Genomic DNA, 22,951 nt, shown 5'->3' with positions numbered 1-22,951 from the left:
ATTATCATTAGGCTGCCTTTGCCATGGATACAGAGTACAGACACATTTCTTTTTGGGAATTTTGAATCAATAAAACATGCTTTAATCATTATTTTGTGTCACATCACTGAATGTTTTAGTAGTAAGCCATGTTCTAAGCAGGATAATGTGTAGTGAGCCGGCGACTGTTGAAAAATAAGTCCCTTCAGGGGAGTGGAACCCCGACGCGCTTCCCTTGTCGGGAGTTATTTTTCAACAGTCACCGGCTCACTATACATTATCCCTTACATGACCCGCCCCACCCGCCCCACGGGTAACCCGTGAGACCCGCGGGTTACGGGTCGGCCCGCGCATCACTAGCAGGCTTGTTTGAGATGACTGCGCCTTGCCTGGAGAGTGGACGAGAGCAGGTGGCTGCAGCAGGAGGCGGAGACAACAAGTTGCGGCCAAGTTCAGATTCAGATTCAGAAAACTTTATTGTCTGTCGTAACGGAAAATCTTCTTTGACGTGGCTCCACATACAAAACAAGACAATACACTGATTGGGAACAATCGCACAACACAGATTCTGAAAGCAGGCCGAATCCAAATGTCCAGCCTCTGAACTTGCAGACTGAACCCTTGTGGACTTCAGTTGTACGACGGAGTGTGGTGTATTTACTGTCATGGAGGCTGAATCCAAATGTCCAGCCTCTGAACTTGCAGACTGAGCCCTTGTGGACTTCAGTTGTACGGAGTGTGATGTATTTACTGTCATCACGTAAAGTCTGTGAGGGCAGAGACTGCAAGCAGCTGATAGGCAGCCCTCGAGACCGTTTTACTCGTTACCGTGGAAATGTTAAACTATCACTGCTGTCATATTCATGTCACATAAGCTGATGAACAGTGCCTACTGATCTGTCCCTGCAGATAACCAGATATAAATCCCATGTATAGCCTTTTTTTGTGACTAAACAAAAATGTATTAACATATCTCTGTATAACAGACTACATGCGTTCAAAAACAAATGTTTGTAAATAAGGACAAATTATAACTCAATAAACTGGGCATTACTTACAGAACAATCATGAAAATATTATCATTTATCAGTTTGTTCTCAGTCTCCAGTTGTTTTAATTAATCCCACTGACCACAAGTCTTTGTGATGCTAAATACTTCAATAATTAACAGTCTAATGTTAATATATAGTAGACTACATATAGTTTATGATACAGTTAAAATTGTCAAAAATGTGAGTAATTGCGTTGCAGGACGACTAAAGGTGTGCCCCTCAATTTACTGCTTGTGCTCCTAAAATTTTCAGTTAGGGGCAAAAGTGCTCCTACTAAAATAAGTTAGTCTGGAGCCCTGACCCATCTATCCATCAATCTATCAAGGAGGAAAACAGACAGATATATATACAGTACAGGCCAAAAGTTTGGACACACCTTCTCATTCAATGCGTTTTCTTTATTTTCATGACTATTTACATTGTAGATTCTCACTGAAGGCATCAAAACTATGAATGAACACACGTGGAGTTATGTACTTAACAAAAAAAGGTGAAATAACTGAAAACATGTTTTATATTCTAGTTTCTTCAAAATAGCCACCCTTTGCTCTGATTACTGCTTTGCACACTCTTGGCATTCTCTCCATGAGCTTCAAGAGGTAGTCACCTGAAATGGTTTCCACTTCACAGGTGTGCCTTATCAGGGTTAATTAGTGGAATTTCTTGCTTTATCAATGGGGTTGGCACCATCAGTTGTGTTGTGCAGAAGTCAGGTTAATACACAGCCGACAGCCCTATTGGACAACTGTTAAAATTCATATTATGGCAAGAACCAATCAGCTAACTAAAGAAAAACCAGTGGCCATCATTACTTTAAGAAATGAAGGTCAGTCAGTCCGGAAAATTGCAAAACTTTAAATGTGTCCCCAAGTGGAGTCGCAAAAACCATCAAGCGCTACAACGAAACTGGCACACATGAGGACCGACCCAGGAAAGGAAGACCAAGAGTCACCTCTGCTTCTGAGGATAAGTTCATCCGAGTCACCAGCCTCAGAAATGGCAAGTTAACAGCAGCTCAGATCAGAGACCAGATGAATGCCACACAGAGTTCTAGCAGCAGACCCATCTCTAGAACAACTGTTAAGAGGAGACTGCGCCAATCAGGCCTTCATGGTCAAAAAGCTGCTAGGAAACCACTGCTAAGGAGAGGCAACAAGCAGAAGAGATTTGTTTGGGCCAAGAAACACAAGGAATGGACATTAGACCAGTGGAAATCTGTGCTTTGGTCTGATGAGTCCAAATTTGAGATCTTTGGTTCCAACCGCCGTGTCTTTGTGAGACGCAGAAAAGGTGAACGGATGGATTCCACATGCCTGGTTCCCACTGTGAAGCATGGAGGAGGAGGTGTGATGGTGTGGGGGTGTTTTGCTGGTGACACTGTTGGGGATTTATTCAAAATTGAAGGCACACTGAACCAGCATGGCTACCACAGCATCCTGCAGCGACATGCCATCCCATCCGGTTTGCGTTTAGTTGGACGATCATTTATTTTTCAACAGGACAATGACCCCAAACACACCTCCAGGCTGTGTAAGGGCTATTTGACCAAGAAGGAGAGTGATGGAGTGCTGCGGCAGATGACCTGGCCTCCACAGTCACCGGACCTGAACCCAATCCAGATGGTTTGGGGTGAGCTGGACCGCAGAGTGAAGGCAAAGGGGCCAACAAGTGCTAAACACCTCTGGGAACTCCTTCAAGACTGTTGGAAAACCATTTCAGGTGACTACCTCTTGAAGCTCATGGAGAGAATGCCAAGAGTGTGCAAAGCAGTAATCAGAGCAAAGGGTGGCTATTTTGAAGAAACTAGAATATAAAACATGTTTTCAGTTATTTCACCTTTTTTTGTTAAGTACATAACTCCACATGTGTTCATTCATAGTTTTGATGCCTTCAGTGAGAATCTACAATGTAAATAGTCATGAAAATAAAGAAAACGCATTGAATGAGAAGGTGTGTCCAAACTTTTGGCCTGTACTGTATATTATCCACACATACTATGTATCTGTCTGTGTGTTGATCCATTGATGAAGCATTGGTGGTTAGATGAGGGATGGATAGATGTTTGGATATCTATCATAGATACATCCATAAACAGTATACACCTCTAGTATATAGATAGAATTGTATTGAATTAATTGTGTCAAGAAGACTTTTCTAGTAAGTGTTACAACTAACCCTCTGCCTGTTACAATTAACCCCACCCATGGCGTAACAATTCACCACTGCTACTTTTCAGCGCAATTGTAGAAGAAAGGTAAGTTCTAGAACAGCTGTTCATTTGTAGCAGAGATGTGCATGTTGTTAGAATCAAACCAAAAAAATCTCAAATGAATTTAATAACATTTAGCCAAAACTATAATGTGTTAGGGTGTCCCCCCCTTTCCCCTAGATATGTAAATTGTGTTTTGTTTTGTAGGTTGGAATGGTCCTTTAAATGACAGCTCAGCCTAAAATAAGTCAACAGTTGTCTAATATGGTAAAAAAGATTTTTCTGAGAAGTTTCCACCCTCTGTACTCTGTGGAAACTGAGTATTTGTCATTTTGTTGGTGTGAAGAAAAAATTGAGAATCAGTCCAAAATGTCACTAATTGGCAGCTTCAATAGAAGATATACTGTCAGCAGCTGCATTCAAAATTTCCATTTCAGTTTGCCACAGAGACAATGTCAGGGTGTGTGATTGCACATTTACATGGTGTAATCCCCCATTTGAGCTACTCCCCCAAATCACCCCTTCACCCATGCTGCGACATGCTGGCATGCTATCATGGCCCTGCTGAATGTGCTGCTCTGAATGACTCATTGTCCCTTTCTGTTTCAGATCTTCTACCCTGAAACCACAGACATTTATGACAGAAAGAACATGCCACGCTGCATCTACTGCATACATGCACTCAGGTAACTGTCTTTGTTTGTCTGTCTCATTGTATAACCAGGCTGTCAGGCTGTGTGGTTCTGCAGCATGAAGTTTCATTAATAAAGTACTGAAGTTAAACATCACATCAGAAAACCACAAAAACTAAACACCTTGTGGGGATCAACAAATTTTAGAAGAGTTTTAGGGGGGAAATGAGAGGGTTTTTTTTGTTGTTTGTTTTTTTGTTTTTGTATGTGATACAACATATCGTCTCTGTATTGCACGCAGGTGTAACCATCAATACCCTCCCATCTCTCTGTTACCAGCTATTGCAATTAGCATGACTGTGAGCATGACTAGAGGTGTGCCATACCATCTTGTTCACGATAATACTGGTATCATTTTTATTATGATATAAAAATTCATATCATGATAGGCTACTCACAATATTTTAACTTGTTGGCATATTGACGTCATACTGTCATGCACGGGAACAACAAGTATGGCTAAAAGCAAAATTATTAGCAACTCTGCGTGGGTTCCAAAAAGAGGAGCAGCTTCAGTAGTGTAGAATAAACTGCGTTGTCCTGAATGTTTTATGAACAGCCCCAAACTTCTTAGACTCTTTAAGCGGCTTACCGCTCAGAGGGAACTCATTCAGCGGCTCCTCTGGTAGCAGCACAGTGTCTCTCCCTCTCCTCTCTCGCTGTGCACACACAGGAGGCGGTGTCATCAAGTGATTTTTGTCATAAACCTTTGGTAATGGAAAACAAAAAAAAAAGACATATATGTGAATATGTAATATTCTGCTACTGAAAGCAATCCTCCTCTCGTCTTTCCTTTATGCCAGATGATAATACTCCTCTGTAAGAGACAGATTTTCTGTTGCAGAAATTATTTGAATTCCTCATTCACTGGACTTTTAGTGCTCGCACAGCTCAGGCTCATGACTCCCTGTGGGCCACACACATTTGTGGTTTGAGCGTTTTTCAAGCCTGTGACGGTTTTATGAGGTGATTAGAGCCGAGGCATTCAGCGGTACAAGCTACAGAGTGCTTACTTTTAATAGAGCATTCTGCCTCAGGTAAAATGGATGCAGGGGCCTTTGGAGTTAGGAAGCCAGTCAACGCGGCAGAGGCATGGAGTTACTGTTGTATATGCACCTGCTCTAGGCTGTATGACTGGTCCAAGCACAAACTGCACAACACCCAAATGCCACAATAATGCTGCAGCGGTGTGCTCATCAACTGTTTTAATTAAAACACCACAAGAAACAGTTAACATAGTTGGTCCAACTGCTGCTGTTGTGATACTAGACCTCAACCGAATCACAGGTTTTATCTCTAAAAATTGGATATCTACTGCAGAACTGCAAGTATTTTATCCTGGACAGCTGTGTAGCAACATCAGCACAGAGGGTTTCCTGACATTGTTTGAAGAAAAATATATTTTAAATGATTCATGGCATTGTGGTCAAGACATGGTGCTTGGTTTGACCCTGTTATCAAGAGTCAGGCTGGATCTCTGTTCCACCTCCTTTGTCTTCTCTTAAAACTGGGGATGTCAACAGTTAACCATTAATCTTTTTTTTTTTTTTTTTTTTTTTTTAACTAAACTGGTTATTCACAAGTTAATGGATGTGGGCCTATCGAAAGCAAAATTAATTGAGACTGACATCCCTACTTCAGACTGTATTTAACTTTGTTGCCTGTTGTCCACATCACTGTAAAATACACACTTTCAACTGTGAACACAGTAGGGCTGCACAATATGAGGAAAATATGCGATACGTGATAACGTTGAATATCAAGGTCTTGTATTTTGATTACTGAGCTGTCTATGTAAGTCACTGAATCCAACCATAAATCATCTTAATAACTGTCTTGTTGCCTAAAACATTGCAATATTTTGAACTATCTAACCAGCAGGTGTTAGCTAGGCTTTATATAATTTCCACACAATGGGGTTAGTTGTTACACGGTGCTACAACTAAGCTGCCTATAGCACATTTTCTCTATTTTTGCACTTCAAACTTATGTCCAGTTTGAACTGATGTCCTTAATTTAATGACATATACTTTATACTATAGAATTTTTAATTAGTCATGTATCTTACTGATGCAGTTTCACCATCTTGTCAATATTCATTCATTTGATACTCACATTTTGACATGTGGATCTAGATTACCCAATCCATGTACAGATATTCGTACAACCATTGAATGTGGATGATAGACTAACAGATGGATGGATACCTGTACGGATACCTATCCTTCCCCTGATGTAGATGGAGAGAAGCAGTGAGGGAAGTAATTATTTGATCCCCTGATGATGTTGTAAGTTTGCCTACTGACAAATAAATGATCAGTCTATAATTTTAATGGTAGGTTTATTTCAACAGTGAGAGACAGATAATTAACAAAAATCCAGAAAAACACATTGGGAAAAAAGTTACAAATTGATTTGCTTTTAATCGAGTGAAATAAGTATTTGATCCCCTTCCAACCAGCAAGATTTCTGGCTCCCACAGACTGGTTATGTGTCCACAAGGCACACAAATTAGTCCTCTCCCTTTCAGAGAGAAGCCTACTCCTAATCTCAGCTCATTACCTTTATAAAAGACACCTGTCCACAGCAGCAATCAATCAACACCATGGCCAAGACCAAAGAGCTGTCCAAAGACATCAGGGACAAGATTGTAGACCTGCACACGGCTGGAATGGGCTACAAGGCAGTCACCAAGCAGCTTGGTGAGAAGGTGACAACAGTTGGTGCGAAGGAAGAAAAGGAAGAAGAAACATAAAATAACTGTCAATCTTTCTCGGTCTGGGGCTCCATGCAAGATCTCACCTTGTGGGGGTTCACTGATCATGAGAACTGTGAGCAAACAGCCAAGAACTACATGGGAGGAGCTTGTTAATGATCTCAAGGCAACTGGGACCACAGTCATCAAGAACAGCATTGGTAGCACACTATGTTGTAATGGACTGAAATCCTGCAGCTCCCACAGATCCCCCTGCTCTGGAAAGCACATGTACAGGCCCATCTGAGGTTCACCAATGAACACCTGAATGATTCTGAGAAGGACTGGGAGAGGGTGTTGTGATCAGATGAGACAAAAACCGAGCTCTTTGGCATCAACTCGACTCACCATGTTCCTCCAGGAGGAGGAATGCTGACTTTGACCCCAAGACCGCCATCCCCACCGTCAAGTATGGAGGTGGATGCATTATGCTTTGGGGTGTTTCTCTGCTAAGGGGACAGGACAACTTCACCGCATCAAAGGGAAGATGGATGGGGTCATGTACCATGAAATCTTGGGTGAGAACCTCCTTCCCTCAGCCAGGGCACTGAAAATGGGTCGTTGATGGGTATTCCAGCATGACAATGACCCAAAACACATGGCCAAGGCAAAAAGGAGTTGCTTAAGAAGAAGTACGTTAAGGTCCTAGAGTGGCCCAGCCAGTCTCCGGACCTCAGTCTCATTGAAAATCTGTGGAGGGAGCTGAAGCTTCGAGTTGCCAAACATCAGCCTTGAACCCTTAATGATTTGGAGATGATCTGCAAAGACGAGTGGACCAAAATCCCTCCTGAGATGTGTGCAAATGTAGTGGCCAACTACAAGAAACATCTGACATCTGTGGTTGCCAACAAGGGTTTTGCCACCGAGTACTAAGTCTTGTTTTGTTAAGGGATCAAATACTTATTTCACTTGATCAAATGCAAATCAATTTTTAACTTTTTCCTAATGTATTTTTCTAGATTTTTTTGTTAATTATCTGTCTCTTACTGTTAAAATAAGCCTACCATTAAAATTATAGACTGATCATTTCATTGTCAGTGGGCAAACTTACAACATCATCAGGGGATCAAATAATTATTTCGCTCACTGTAGGTATCTACATACACCTATCTATTAGCAATCAAGGAGGAAAACAGACAAATGTATAATATCCACACATACTATGAACTGTATCTGTCTGTGTTGATGCTTCCATTGATGAAGCATTGGTGGTTAGATGAGGGGTGGATAGATGTTTTGAATATCTATCATAGATAGATCCATACAGTATAAACCTATAGTATATAGATAGAATTGGATTGAAATAATTGTGTTAAAAAGACTTTTCTAGCAAGTGTTACAACTAACCACCACCATTCTTTTATTGAACAAACTGAACATGAAACTGAACACAAAAGGCACCAATAAAAAAGTTATACATTACAAGTGCAGTTTTCTACTGATAATATCAACTAACTCAAAAAAATCCCAGAGTGCAACATCACAGTCTTTATACAATGTGTTTGACATCATAATGAAGATAAAAAAAAACTCATATATTGTGCAGCCCTAAAACCATTGACTGTGGAGTTCAACATTTTAGCAGTCACCAGACAAATATGCATAATTTAAGTCCTGACAAAATGTAAATAGGTAAGTTATATAAAGCCCCCGTACAGTTGTCAAGAGGGGGGAAGATTAAAAAAAATTTAAACAATTTAGCTTTTGATCAACTTTTATTTATTTACCTGTATTCATAGGCAAATATCTGTTTATAGACCATCATGACGCTGTGTATATAGCGTCTCAAGTTGCTCTGTGTACTGTGTTGTGTTTCTTAACTTATTGTTTTTCTTTTACAGTCTGTACCTGTTCAAGCTTGGCCTGGCCCCTCAGATCCAGGATCTGTATGGAAAAGTAGATTTCACTGGTGAGCTGGAACACAAGTCTGTGCATCTGTTTTCCTCGTTCTGTCCCTGTTAACCCAATTATGTCATCTTGAATCCAGAGCATTACAAATTTTGCCAAAGTTAACATAAAGTTCAGAATGTGTTGAATTTGTCTCCTGCACTGAGAAGAGCAATGTAATTGTGAGGTCATTTCCTGTCAGTTTTTTTTCCCCGCGCAGCTCACTGTCCCAGGATCATAGTCAGAAATATGATTATCACAACAGTCGGGAAAAAATATGTCTGTCACTTCCCTAACACAACCCTCTGTCTGCTAACGCTTACTCATCTGTTCCCTGGGTGCTGTCTTCTCTCCCAGAGGAGGAGATCAACAACATGAAGAGTGAGCTGGAGAAGTATGGAATCCAGATGCCAGCCTTCAGCAAGATTGGCGGGATCCTGGCCAATGAGCTCTCAGTGGATGAGGCTGCATGTGAGAGGGGCTCAGATGTCATGGGGAGGGGGCGGGATCTGATACCTGCAATTAGTTCACTTCAATTTCTGCTTTCATAGTACAGCTGATACAAATCTGCTTGATCCTCTGGAGGTCATCAGCCATGACATGGATCTGTCAGTTTTTAACCTCAGAAACACTTTATGCTCTGTTTTACTGAATTATTTTTTAAGCACAAAAGTTTAATTATCAGTCAACTTTCTCAAAATTCCCAAGCTAATGGCTTTACTTCTACTTCATCTATATATACAAACAAGTTGGAATGTGTTAATTAGTGAACTTCAGAGGTGCTGGTAGGCAGGTTACTGCAGCTACTTGTAGTCCCTATGCTAAGTCAAGCTAAAGCTGAAAATACACTGGCGGCGCAGCGCGTAAGGTGATGCACATCAAATGCCACCCCTATCACACACAGGATGCATCGCACTGCAGCTCGTCAACAGATGGTAGAGCGGGTTGTCCACCAATCGGAAGATTGCCGGCTCCTCCAGTCCGCATGTCGAAGTATCCTTGGGCAATATACTGAACCCCAAACTGCTCCTGATGGCTGTTTCATCGGTTTGTGAGAGTGTGTTAATGGTTACCGAGTAGCAGGTGGCACCTTTTATGGTAGCCTCGGCCAACAGTGTATGAATGTGTGTGCGAATGGGTGAATGGGACTGGTAGTGTAAAAAGCGCTTTGAGTGGTCGGATGATTAGAAAGGCGCAATATACAGTACAGGCCAAAAGTTTGGACACACCTTCTCATTCAATGCATTTTCTTTATTTTCATTACTATTTACATTGTAGATTCTCACTGAAGGCATCAAAACTATGAATGAACACATGTGGAGTTATGTACTTAACAAAAAAAGGTGAAATAACTGAAAACATGTTTTATATTCTAGTTTCTTCAAAATAGCCACCCTTTGCTCTGATTACTGCTTTGCACACTCTTGGCATTCTCTCGATGAGTTTCAAGAGGTAGTCACCTGAAATGGTTTCCACTTCACAGGTGTGCCTTATCAGGGTTAATTAGTGGAATTTCTTGCTTTATCAATGGGGTTGGGACCATCAGTTGTGTTGTGCAGAAGTCAGGTTAATACACAGCCGACAGCCCTATTGGACAACTGTTAAAATTCATATTATGGCAAGAACCAATCAGCTAACTAAAGAAAAACCAGTGGCCATCATTACTTTAAGAAATGAAGGTCAGTCAGTCCGGAAAATTGCAAAAACTTTAAATGTGTCCCCAAGTGGAGTCGCAAAAACCATCAAGCGCTACAACGAAACTGGCAAACATGAGGACCGACCCAGGAAAGGAAGACCAAGAGTCACCTCTGCTTCTGAGGATAAGTTCATCCGAGTCACCAGCCTCAGAAATCGCAAGTTAACAGCAGCTCAGATCGAGACCAGATGAATGCCACACAGAGTTCTAGCAGCAGACCCATCTCTAGAACAACTGTTAAGAGGAGACTGCGCCAATCAGGCCTTCATGGTCAAATAGCTGCTAGGAAACCACTGCTAAGGAGAGGCAACAAGCAGAAGAGATTTGTTTGGGCCAAGAAACACAAGGAATGGACATTAGACCAGTGGAAATCTGTGCTTTGGTCTGATGAGTCCAAATTTGAGATCTTTGGTTCCAACCGCCGTGTCTTTGTGAGACGCAGAAAAGGTGAACGGATGGATTCCACATGCCTGGTTCCCACTGTGAAGCATGGAGGAGGAGGTGTGATGGTGTGGGGGTGTTTTGCTGGTGACACTGTTGGGGATTTATTCAAAATTGAAGGCACACTGAACCAGCATGGCTACCACAGCATCCTGCAGCGACATGCCATCCCATCCGGTTTGCGTTTAGTTGGACGATCATTTATTTTTCAACAGGACAATGACCCCAAACACACCTCCAGGCTGTGTAAGGGCTATTTGACCAAGAAGGAGAGTGATGGAGTGCTGCGGCAGATGACCTGGCCTCCACAGTCACCGGACCTGAACCCAATCCAGATGGTTTGGGGTGAGCTGGACCGCAGAGTGAAGGCAAAGGGGCCAACAAGTGCTAAACACCTCTGGGAACTCCTTCAAGACTGTTGGAAAACCATTTCAGGTGACTACCTCTTGAAGCTCATGGAGAGAATGCCAAGAGTGTGCAAAGCAGTAATCAGAGCAAAGGGTGGCTATTTTGAAGAAACTAGAATATAAAACATGTTTTCAGTTATTTCACCTTTTTTTGTTAAGTACATAACTCCACATGTGTTCATTCATAGTTTTGATGCCTTCAGTGAGAATCTACAATGTAAATAGTCATGAAAATAAAGAAAACGCATTGAATGAGAAGGTGTGTCCAAACTTTTGGCCTGTACTGTAAGTGCAGGTCTATTTACTATTGACAAAGTTATTACTACTTTTACTAAAAGATCTGTACCTCTTCCACCTCTGCATTAGCTTAAAATCCTGTGTGGATAGCCACTAATTAAAGCTGATTTCTCACCTGAAGAGCCGATCTCTAGAGCTATGACTCACCAGGCAATATCTTTTTGGCTATTGTCTTTATAATGACGGGCTTGTGAGTTGTTTAGCTTGGAATATCTCTCAGCCTCAACAAGTCGAGGTGCCATAGGAGCAGAGAAAAAGAACAGCTATGGGAGCTGGTATGTACAAGCAGAGAGCGAGTGAGGGCAAAATGCATTTAATTCTAGGGGCAGCGAGGTTGGAAATAGGACAGTGGCATGAAGTGCCATGGGGCGGTGCTTCTAGCCACTGCTGGTGTGGTGTTTTAAATTGAAAGTAATAGGGGCAAATTTTTTGATGCCCACTGTTTGCTGCTGGTGTGTTTTAGTGTCCTCACTGTAGCTTCATATTTAACAGACTGACATAAGAGTGGTATCAATGGTCTTATCAAGTTCTTGGCAAGAAGCCAAATTGGCGTACTTCCCAAAATGTCAATTAAAATATACTTTTAAGTTCAGGCACTAACAGTGCAACAAGATAGAGTATAATATTGTTTGAGTAATACTTCACCTCATCTAAAATTCATATGCAAACTGCTGCTAACCGTCTCCTCTTCATCCTCAGTACATGCTGCTGTGATCGCTATCAACGAGGCCATCGACCAGGGAGTACCAGAGGGCACATTGGCTGCTATGGAGAACCCTAATGCCATGCTTGTCAACCTGGACCCTAGCTCTGCTCGCCAGTACCATGACACACTGTACCAGGCCAAGGGAGAGAAAGTGGCCAACTCCCGCAAACGGGTATGGAGTTGTAAACCTCAGTGATCACAGATGGTGTGCCCAGTGTGCTTCACACAGGTGTCTGATGTCCAGAGACGAATGATTGGTGGCCTCAGACACATTATACTTGAGAGACCGTCAAATGGTCTTACCGTCAAATATATAATTAAAAATAGGACAAGCCATTGTTCACTTATAGATTAGAAAGTAATTGAACATACAGCCCAAAGCAGAAGAAAGTTTTGGCATCAGACAGATTGAAATGTCACACAAACCACTGGGGCAAAAGGAGTTTAAACAGCCACTACAGTAAAGACAGTAAGCTGTAAGATGGACTGACCAGGGACAGGGAGATGAGTAAAAACCTCCATCCTTTTGACAGACTTGCCAACAGTTTCTTGCAGTGACAAATAAATGAAGAATGTGTGATGTGTTATGATTTAAAATGTGAAAAGTTTGTTTTGCCAATAGGTAAGGCAAATTAATGATCAAACATACCCCCAAAATCAGACCAAAAGAACAAAAGTGCCCTCTGGAAAGAGATACTATATTGACTTTGGTGTCCTGCAGGAGGGCTGTGATGATGAGAAGTGGAGCTATTGCTGTTAAATTTAGCTTGCTGTCAGACACATTCTTGTTGCTCTGCTTCAACAGCAAATGGAGAATACCGGCACAGAGAGAGATATCTATGATGAGCTTCTCACGCAGGCAGAAATCCAGGGCAACATCAACAAGGTCAATGGTAAGTCGCATTATCACACACACACACATACACACACACTTTTTTATTTACTGACTTGTTCATTTGTCTTGGTTCCCATGGTGCAATGGTGAAATGTCAACCTTTCTCCTACAGTGAGCAATGCTTTGAGTGCAGCTGAGCAGGCGCTGCTGTGTGGGGATGAGGAGAAGTTATATGCGGCCCTTAAAGCCATGGGCATTCAAAACCTGCAGGCCCAGAACAAAGGCTGGTACCTCAAACAGCTGCAGGCTGACCGGGAAAATAAAGAGCAGGTAGGGGTCAAGGTGCAAATGAAGCTGTACATTTATTTTAAGAAAATGGTGAAACGTCTGTGCCTCTGTCTCTTCAGTGCAGCCTCAACTTTATTTCTTCCTCATCAGGCATCTCCAGGAGAAGCCCTGACTAAGGATGAGCTGCAGTGCGGAGTGGACGCAGCCAATGAATTTGCAGAGGGCTACATAAAAAGTATGCAAATACATTCTAACAAAAATGATCTCATGTTCTGACGGTCATCAGAATCTGTTATAATTAACCTACGTCTGCGTGTGTAGTGTTAAAGGCAGTGGAACGCATCAACGCTGCAATCAGGGCCAGCGTGCCGGAGAAGACGGTGGAAGAGCTGATGAACCCTGATGCTCAGCTGCCTGAAGTCTACCCCAGTGCTGCAGACCTCTACCAGAGAGAGCTCAGCAGCCTGCAGCAGCAAAGCCCAGAGGTACCCACTCTCACAAAGTGAGAAACACAGTCATCCAGATGTAGGACCCACACTTGCATAATTGCATCATTCTTTGCAAAAAAAAACATTTGATCATAAGGCATTTGAGGTTAAATAACAAGACAAGTTGACCTGAATATAAAACCCACTGACCTCGACATCAGTCGGTACCACACTGACGTTTGTATAGTGCTGCATCTGTGATATGGATATCTGGCCCTCTTTGTTAATAGCAGAGTTTATGTTATGTTGGTTATGTTGAACTAGTGAGACTTTAGTCCTTTTTACACAGAGATGGTGCTATAGAACTGCTACGAAGTCCCTTCTTTGCCAGCGCTTTATGAACAATACCAGTGGCATTAACATGGCAACAACAATCATTTACCGTCCCTGTTATATTTGAACATATATTGGAGATATTTATGCAAAAAGCACTGGAACTGCCTATTGCTCCTGAACTGCAGTAACACACAATAGACACTTCATGACAGATACTGTCAGTCTCTAAAAACTAGTACTAGTACTGTAACTCTTACCTACTACAGCAACTAGTAAAAACACATTGTACATTATTGCAAATCATGAGGACATTGCTAATATAGTGAGGTGCATGATTGTCCATGGACATTAGAAATAACTGTACATTGATACTTTTGATAGTCACAAAAGAATAATAACTAGTAGAACTGCAGAAAAGAAAAGAAGTCAGTGAGGAAAAAAACTGGTGACATTATGACATATGATTCTGGCTGCTACATTCTGTACCCTGGCTCCTACAAGAAATGTGATATTAACATTTTAATTTTGTTAATTTTGTTTAACGTCCCTCAGAAGCAAAGCAAACATCCCCGGTGTTTACACACATTAATCTTATGATAATAAAACACCAAATAATTTTATTGATTCAACAAGCACTATAGCCAGAACTGGTATGGACATTGAACCAAAACCAATTACACCCAGCCATCACTGAAACAAAACAGAGGACACATTGGATAGTTTTCTATGCATGGTTACTGAAAGAATAACAACATAACAAAAAGTGTTTAGGTATATGATTCTTTAATAAATCAGTATGTAAGTACAAAGTCTTTCATGTTAAGGCTGATAACATCATTGGGGTACCTAAAAAGAGTACATTTGTGTTAACAGGTTAGGCAGACATGCATGCAACTGGTGGCCAGCAGCAGATTCCCAGAGGCTGACATCAGTTAGGAGATAGAGCAGGTGACAGGCAGTGTGCTCACCTTTACAGTCAGTGTCAGCACCCAGACTGATCCATTTCAACAGAATACAGAAGAGGGAGGCAATAAGCAGTACATTTGCACAGGCACTTTGACAGATGACATACTTACCAACCAAGTCATAAACAATGACCACTCATACTGTACATCTGTGGAAGGCCTCTCCCTAGCTAGGGCACCATCATCTCTGCATGATTTTGTCCTTATCAGTAGCCCTTTTTACATAGGAATTGTGCAAATTTGCAGGAAATCCCAATCAGTCTTTTTTCAGCATTGGCAGTATAAAAACAAAATCGGGGAAGGCAGAAAATTGCCGCCTACCTACTTTTGTTTATACAGAATGCGCCTTTTTCAGGGCAATGGGGGGTGTGAGCAAGTAACAAAACGTGTAGCTCAGCGTGTGACGTAAACAGTGACGTGGGAGGGAAACCGTGGCTAGTCAGGCGGCGATTCTCTCGTAAATCGGCCCGTTCTTCACCGTCCCCGTCATCTGACAGTTAATGGCCTCTTTGTTTGCGAGTGCAAGGAGTGCGCGCAATTCCTTGTCTCCCCAGTTGCTCACCTTTACAGTGTCTGTCAGGTTTGTGTTTCCCTCTTGCTACTAGCTGCTCGCTAATTCCTACTATCAGCTGTTTCCTGTTTATCCACCACCAGTGGCTCGCATGTGCGGCATCATCAACAGCTCCTCCCACAAGTCTTCAACAGCCCCTCCTGTTGCGGAAGGCCACCTCTGTCTGTTTAAACTTAAAGGGTTCCGCCAATATGACTACCCTCCAAGGCGGAAAATTGGGTGCCTCGGATCAACTCGTCTTCCCGCCTCTGTGTGTATGGGCTGGTGAGGGTTGTGAAGAGTCTGAGAAAGAAAGCTCAATGGAAGAGAGTCAAGATAATGCCTATGATGATGAGTTTGAGCTGAGTGGTGAGGGAAGCTTCAGTGATGAGGATCAAAGTGTCAGTGATGTTGAGGATGAGGAACCAAATGTCTCACAAGAGAAAAAGAGTATTGTGTCAACAGGAGAATTGTTGAAGCTCTTTCAATTCAATCAGCCAATCAATTTTATTTATAAAGCCCAATATCACAAATCACAATTTGCCTCACAGGGCTTTACAGCATACGACATCCCTCTGTCCTTAGGACCCTCACAGCGGATAAGGAAAAACTCCCCAAAAAAAACCCTTTAACGGACGGAAAAAAATGGTAGAAACCTCAGGAAGAGCAACTGAGGAGGGATCCCTCTTCCAGGACGGACAGACGTGCAATAGATGTCGCACAGAACAGATCAGCATAATAAATTAAAAGTAATCCGTATGACACAATGAGACAGAAAAAAAGAGAGAGAGAGAGATGCAGGACAGACGGTAATGACAGTAGCTTACAACAACATTAATGAAAGTAATAATATTATAATTATAGTTCTGGCTACTGTGATACAATATGTTGAAAGTATATATTAATATCTGATAGTATACATATGTGACAATAATCATATGTGTATAATAACAGTAGAAGTATGACTAATGATGACAGCAGCAGCAGGAGGCATCTGGCAGGACCACAGCAGCACAACCACACACGTCACACTATCCAGGCACTGCTGCAATATGAGTTAACCTGAGAGACAGTGGAGCACAAAGGCTGCGGAGAAGAAGCCGAGTTAGTGACATGCAGTACGGCCGAGTTAGCAAGATGCAGTAATAGGATGAGAGAGAGAGAGAGAGAGAGAGAGAGAGAGAGAAGGTGAGAAGGTGAGAAGGTGCCTGGTGTATTATAGGGGGTCCTCCGGCAGACTAGGCCTAAGTCAGCCTAACTAGGGGCTGGTACAAGGCAAGCCTGAGCCAGCCCTAACTATAAGCTTTATTTATTTATTTAGGAAAGTCTTAAGTTTAGTCTTAAATGTGGAGACGGTGTCCGCCTCCCGGATTCCGCAGGAGAGGAGCCTGATAGCTGAAGGCTCTGGCTCTCTACTTTTGGAGACTTTAGGGACCACGAGTAACCCTGCGTTCTCAGAGCGCAGTGTTCTGGTGGAATAATATGGCACTATGAGCTCTCTAAAATATGACAGAGCTTGACCATTTAGAGCTTTATAAGTTAACAGTAGGATTTTAAATTAAATTCTGGATTTTACAGGGAGCCAGTGCAGAGAAGCTAAAACAGGAGAAATATGATCTCGTTTCTTAGTTCCTGTTAGTACACGTGCCCCTGCATTCTGAATTAGCTGGAGAGTTTTTAAGGACTTACTAGAGCTACCTGATAATAGAGAGTTACAGTAATCCAGCTTTGAGGTAACAAAAGCGTGGACCAATTTTTCTGCATCTTTTTGGGTCAGGATAGGCCTAATTTTCGCAATATTACGTAGATGGAAAAATGCAGTCGGTGAGGTTTGTTTTAAATGAGAATTAAAAGACAAATTTTGATCAAATGTTACTCCGAGGTTTCTTACGGTAGTGCTAGAGGCCAGAGCAATGCCATCTAGAGAAACTATGTCATCAGATAAAGAGTCTCTGAGTTGTTTGGGGTCAAGAACAATAACTTCAGTTTTGTCTGAATTTAACATCAGGAAATTGGTGCTCATCCAGGTTTTTATGTCTTTAAGGCAATTATGAAGTTTAGTTAATTGATTACTTTCTTCTGGCTTCATAGATAAATACAACTGTGTATCATCCGCATAACAATGGAAATTTACAGAGTGATTTCTAATGATGTTACCTAAAGGAAGCATATATAGAGTAAATAGGATTGGTCCGAGCACAGAACCTTGTGGAACTCCAAAACAAACTTTAGTACGTAAGGATGATTCATTATGAACGTGAACAAACTGAAAACGATCAGATAAATAAGATTTAAACAGCTTAGTGCAGAACCTTTTAGGCCAATTAAGTGATCCAGTCTCTGCAGTAGAATTTGATGGTCAATAGTGTCAAACGCTGCACTAAGATCTAATAAAACAAGTACAGAGACGAGTCCTTTGTCTGAAGCAATTAGAAGGTCATTTGTAATTTTAACTAGTGCTGTCTGAGTGCTATGATGCACTCTAAATCCTGACTGAAATTGTTCAAATAAATTATTATCATGAAGAAAATCACACAGCTGGTCTGTGACTACTTTCTCAAGGATCTTTGAAAGAAAGGGAAGATTAAATATTGGTCTATAGTTGGCTAACACCTCTGGATCCAGGGTGAGCTTTTTTAGGAGAGGTTTAATTACAGCTACGTTAAAAGACTGTGGTACATAGCCTGTTAATAAGGATATATTGATCATATCTAATATATGAGTGTTAACTAAAGGTAAGACCTCCTTAAGTAGCCTAGTTGGGATGGGGTCTAAGAGACACGTTGATGATTTAGATGAAGAAATCACTGCGGTCAATTCTTGAAGAGAAATCGGGGAGAAGCAATCTAAATATATATTAGGTCTTGCAGCTGTGTTTGAGGGCAGATAGGTACTATTTGAGGACAGGAGGTCATGAATTTTGCCTCTAATAGTTAGAATTTTGTCACTAAAAAAGCTCATAAAATCATTACTGCTAAGGGCTAAAGGAATACAAGGCTCAATAGAGCTTTGACTCTCAGTCAGCCTGGCTACAGTGCTGAAAAGAAACCTGGGGTTGTTCTTGTTTTCTTCTGTCAATGCTGAGTAATAGTTTGCTCTGGCATTGCGGAGGCCCCTCTTATACGTTTTGAGACTGTCTGCCCAGATTAAATGAGATTCTTCCAGTTTGGTTAATCGTCAATTCCTTTCAGATTTTCGCGATTTTTGTTTTAACTTACGGGTTTGAGAGTTATACCAAGGAGCAAACTTTCTTTGCTTTGTTAACTTCTTTTTAAGAGGAGATACAGAGTCGAGTGTTGTTCGCAGCAAGCCTACGGCGCTGTCGACAAGATGATCAATTCGGGAGAGGTTAAAGTCGGTACGGGAAACCTCTGTTACTGAAGGACATGGTATTGAATTTAACAACGGAGTAATCATTTCCTTAAATTCTGCGACAGCACTATATGATAAACATCTAGTATAGTAACTGTTGCTGAGTGGCGTGTAATCGAGTAAAAAGAAATCAAAAGTAATCAAATAATGGTCCGATAGTGTGTGTGTGTGCCATTGGGAAGGTTGTGGCAAATGTTTGGTGAGGCCACCAACAGTCACCAAACGTGGATTTGGGCTTAAGATTAATACAGGATGCATTGGTGGCCATGATTATATGTGGCATTCTCAGCTTTTAATAAGAGGAATAATGGAATGCAATATTTCTGTCCCTGCTGCAGTATTTGTCAGTCCATTCATGGAGGTGTGTGACACCATTGGTCTGGAAACCATGCATCTCAAAAAGACAGTGGTTCAACATACAGAAGGCCTATGTCATCCCAGAGGTCAACAATGCCTGGACAGTACACAATGAGGTTGTACTGAGTGCCGTATGTGATGAACCACTAATTGTGTCAGGAGGCTGCAGATATGACAGCCCAGGTCACAATGCTTCGTATGGCACCTACTTGCTCCTGGACATCAAGTCAAAGTTGGTGGTGGCATAGGAAACTGTAAAAGTCACAGAGGTGAAGAACAGTTATTGGCTTGAGGTGGATGGTCTGGAGAGGTGCCTTTCCAAGGTGGGAGAGTATGATGTGGCCATATCTGTTTTGGCAACCGACTGCCACCCATTGGTACAGAAAGTCATGCCTCAGGAGTATAAATGCATACAGCATGAGTATGACCTCTGGCACACTGTGAAGTCTGTCAAAAATGACTGCTGCAGTGCCACAATGAGGAGTTGTCCGAGTGGATCAGAATGATCACAAACCATCTCTGGTTTTGTGTCACAACATGTGAGGGAAATATGACAAGGTTAAAGGAGAAGTGGATCTCAGTCCTGCATCACATAACCAATGTGCACCACTGGGTGTCTGGTGAGACAATCACAAAGTGTTAGCACCCTACCTACACCCCTGAGGAAGAGAGTCAGTGTCCATGACTCCTCCCTAGCTCTGCTGCCTTTCAGCACCTGCAGAAGATAGTGCTTGACAAGCAGCTCCTGAAGAAACTGGAAAAATCCACCCTAGGTCTTCACACAGGACAGCTGGAAAGTCTTCACTCTTTGTACACAAAGTACGCAACAAAGAGGAAGAAATTTCTGAGGGAGAGTTTGGAGGCACGTCTGCGTATTGCTGCACTGGATCACAACAGTAATATGAACAGGGAGACAGCTACAACAAAGAAAGGTGAGGAGCAACATAAACACCAGTACTCAAAGGCTGCTCAACAGTATGTGATGATCCCACTGAAAGTGGACAAGGATTATTCGTTCAGGAAGAACATTGTGGCAGGAGTGATCACTAGGTGTAAAAGTCCACATCCATCCGTGTAACATTACAGGAGCTGAAAACTGAGACTCTAATCACCCTGGCACAGCACAAAGGTGTGGAAAAACCGGAGAAGGCACTGTCTGTTGCTAAGCACCTGAGCAGATTTACATCCTCACAGCACCATAACACAGCTCACTGAGGAAGAGCAGAAAGATCAACACTAAATAATAAGTTCCTTAACAAGTTCAGCTGACTAACTGATTGATCCATAATTGTTCCGTTATTATAAGAATTAAGAATCAGAATTAATTTTGAGAAAAAAATGTTCAAATTCAGAGTTCTATGGATTTCCATTACTGTAGGAACCCTGCAGAATGTTCTTTTGGTTTAACATATTTTTATATTCTGTTTTGAGATTGTAATCCAGTCTCCATCCTCTGTTTACAGTTCAAATCACTTATGTACACATGTTATATATCATATTACTGGAATAGGTCTTTCTTGCAGACAGTATTGATGTGTAAATTTTCCACAATTATAATATTAGTGCAAGTCCGAGCTCAGTTCAGTGTCAGACACTTTTGTCATTAAATCACTACAATAATAATAACAATAACAACAACAACATCAATAATAATTATAATAATAATTATTTGATGATAAACTTTCAGACATGTATTAGAGCAACACAACTACTAAATAGCATTTAAATGCACATTCAGCCACTTCATTAAATGTAAACAGTAAATCATATTTAATGGGAAGCACTTAAAAATCATCATACATATAGGCATACTCGAATCCATGGTACCCTGGGGAGGGAAAAACAGCCCTGATGGAGCTGACCACACAGGCTGGAATTGGGATCTGGTTCTCCTTCCCCAAATGGCCCCTGTCCCAGAGGGTAAACTGCCTGTATCATAGAGCTTATCAGTCTATTGGTGTGCATGTTGTATAAATCTTACTATATAATGACGAAAACTCTGTCTGTCGTTGGGTGTGTGTGTGGGTGTGTCTGTTCCACGTTTTTCTCCTCACTGACTTGGTCAATCCATGTGAAATTTGGCACAGTGGTAGAGGGTAATGGGAGGATGCAAATGAAGCAATATTACAACAATTGGCCAAAGGGGGGCTCTATAGCAACCAATTGAAATTGCAAACTTTGAATGGGCATACCTCATGCTCCGTATGTCGTAGAGACATGAAACTTTGCACAGAGATGCCTCTCTTCATGAAGAACAAATTTGCCTCAAGAACCCATAACTTCTGGTTATATAGATTTTCCGCCATTTTGAATTTTTTGAAAAACACTTAAAATCGATCTCTTCCTGGGAAGTTTGACCGATCTGCATGAAACTCGGTGAACATAATCTAGGGACCAATATCTAAAGTTCCCTCTTGGCAAAAGTTGGAAAACGTACTAAAACTGTCTAACTAACTATCCCACTATTGGCAATGGTACTACTGTACTTTCAATAAAACAATCGTATTATCAAATTCATAAAAACTCTGAATAAATTGCTCTTCTTAAAGGGTTCAGTTGACTATTTAATCTCCAATTTCCTATGACCTGTATCCCAAATACACACCATGTGAAACTGTGCGTGGGCAACTGTGCACTCAATGGGTATGGACTAGTATAGGTATGTTTTCCATTTTTTTAACATTGTGACCTGACGAAGATCCAAGTAGGATCAAACGTTGTCATTATTAAACTTTTGTGGCTTGGAGTAAGTGTGCAGAAGTTACTTTTTTTTTATTAGTTTTAGTATAATCACATGTATCTATACATTTCCTCTCCAGAACTGTCTGCTATTCATGCAGTCTCAATTTTTTAAGCAAAAGATATAACAGGGCGTCTTTTTTCTTTTATATATGTACACTTGTTAGAGTGTGAGAGTGAAAATTCATTTGGTAAATTATGTTAACTTGAGCCTTGCTTCATATCCACTTTTATATATTATTCTATATCTCCTACAGAGTACAAAATATTGAATCATACCTTTCAGATTCCAGACGTCAACTGTGTATTGCTGATCTCACTCAGAAGTTATTGAGGACGAACCTGACTGAATGTCTGAATATCCGACATTAAACTGTCTACGTCACGGTGTTTTGACAGCGGTTTCCTAAACGTTGGTTTCATAATGTGCGCAACATGATGTAAACAAACTACGTATAGAAAGCATTCATATGGCATTTTCTTGTTATGTCAGGCCTCACAGACATGTTCCGCATCTCACTGGCGCGTTCACCAGTAGCAGTATGTAACATAGTCAGCTATGTGAACCAGCAAACTAACGTTAGGTACCATTATTGATAGCTAACAGCTGTTAGCGTCAACTAGCTAACGCTAAGGGTTAGCTAGTAATTAGTACCGGAGAAATGACATAAACAAAGACATTTCGGTCAGACAACAACTATTATGTAAACAAACTGCACGTGGAAACATTGTTCGCATTGTATGTTATCATATTCCTGTCTCTGGCCAACACCATGTAGCATGTATTTGTTTTCTTTACTGCATACGGTTACTGGGTCATTCGCCTGTGGTTACAGCCAGCTTGCCTTTTTTTTTAATCAACTTTATTGAATGTAACAACATTACATATTCATCATATGCATCAGAGAATAGAAAAGGAGAAAGGAGAATTATATAAATAATATATAATAAAAAAGTAAA

The 22,951-nt window shown here is 41.3% G+C and overlaps 1 protein-coding gene and 1 pseudogene across 2 annotated transcripts in view; both read left to right on the top strand.

The window, feature by feature from the left end:
* iqgap1 (IQ motif containing GTPase activating protein 1) overlaps positions 1-22,951 on the top strand; it is a 134,427-nt gene that overhangs the window by 63,650 nt on the left and 47,826 nt on the right. The window contains exons 5-12 of the mRNA XM_033622149.2: positions 3,850-3,926; positions 8,529-8,596; positions 8,932-9,045; positions 12,115-12,293; positions 12,927-13,014; positions 13,129-13,286; positions 13,395-13,479; positions 13,566-13,729. Of these exons, the coding sequence (XP_033478040.2) occupies positions 3,850-3,926; positions 8,529-8,596; positions 8,932-9,045; positions 12,115-12,293; positions 12,927-13,014; positions 13,129-13,286; positions 13,395-13,479; positions 13,566-13,729 (933 nt within the window). The remainder of the gene's footprint in view (positions 1-3,849; positions 3,927-8,528; positions 8,597-8,931; positions 9,046-12,114; positions 12,294-12,926; positions 13,015-13,128; positions 13,287-13,394; positions 13,480-13,565; positions 13,730-22,951) is intronic.
* LOC144458841 (uncharacterized) lies at positions 5,304-7,457 on the top strand (annotated as a pseudogene). Its single transcript, XR_013488214.1, has one exon. The product of XR_013488214.1 is annotated as an uncharacterized LOC144458841 (transcript).

This window comes from Epinephelus lanceolatus, chromosome 2 (genome assembly GCF_041903045.1).
Source record: "Epinephelus lanceolatus isolate andai-2023 chromosome 2, ASM4190304v1, whole genome shotgun sequence".
NCBI lineage: Eukaryota > Metazoa > Chordata > Actinopteri > Perciformes > Serranidae > Epinephelus > Epinephelus lanceolatus.
The sequence above is the reverse complement of the archived record's forward strand: the minus strand, read 5'-3'. Positions and strand labels throughout refer to the sequence as shown.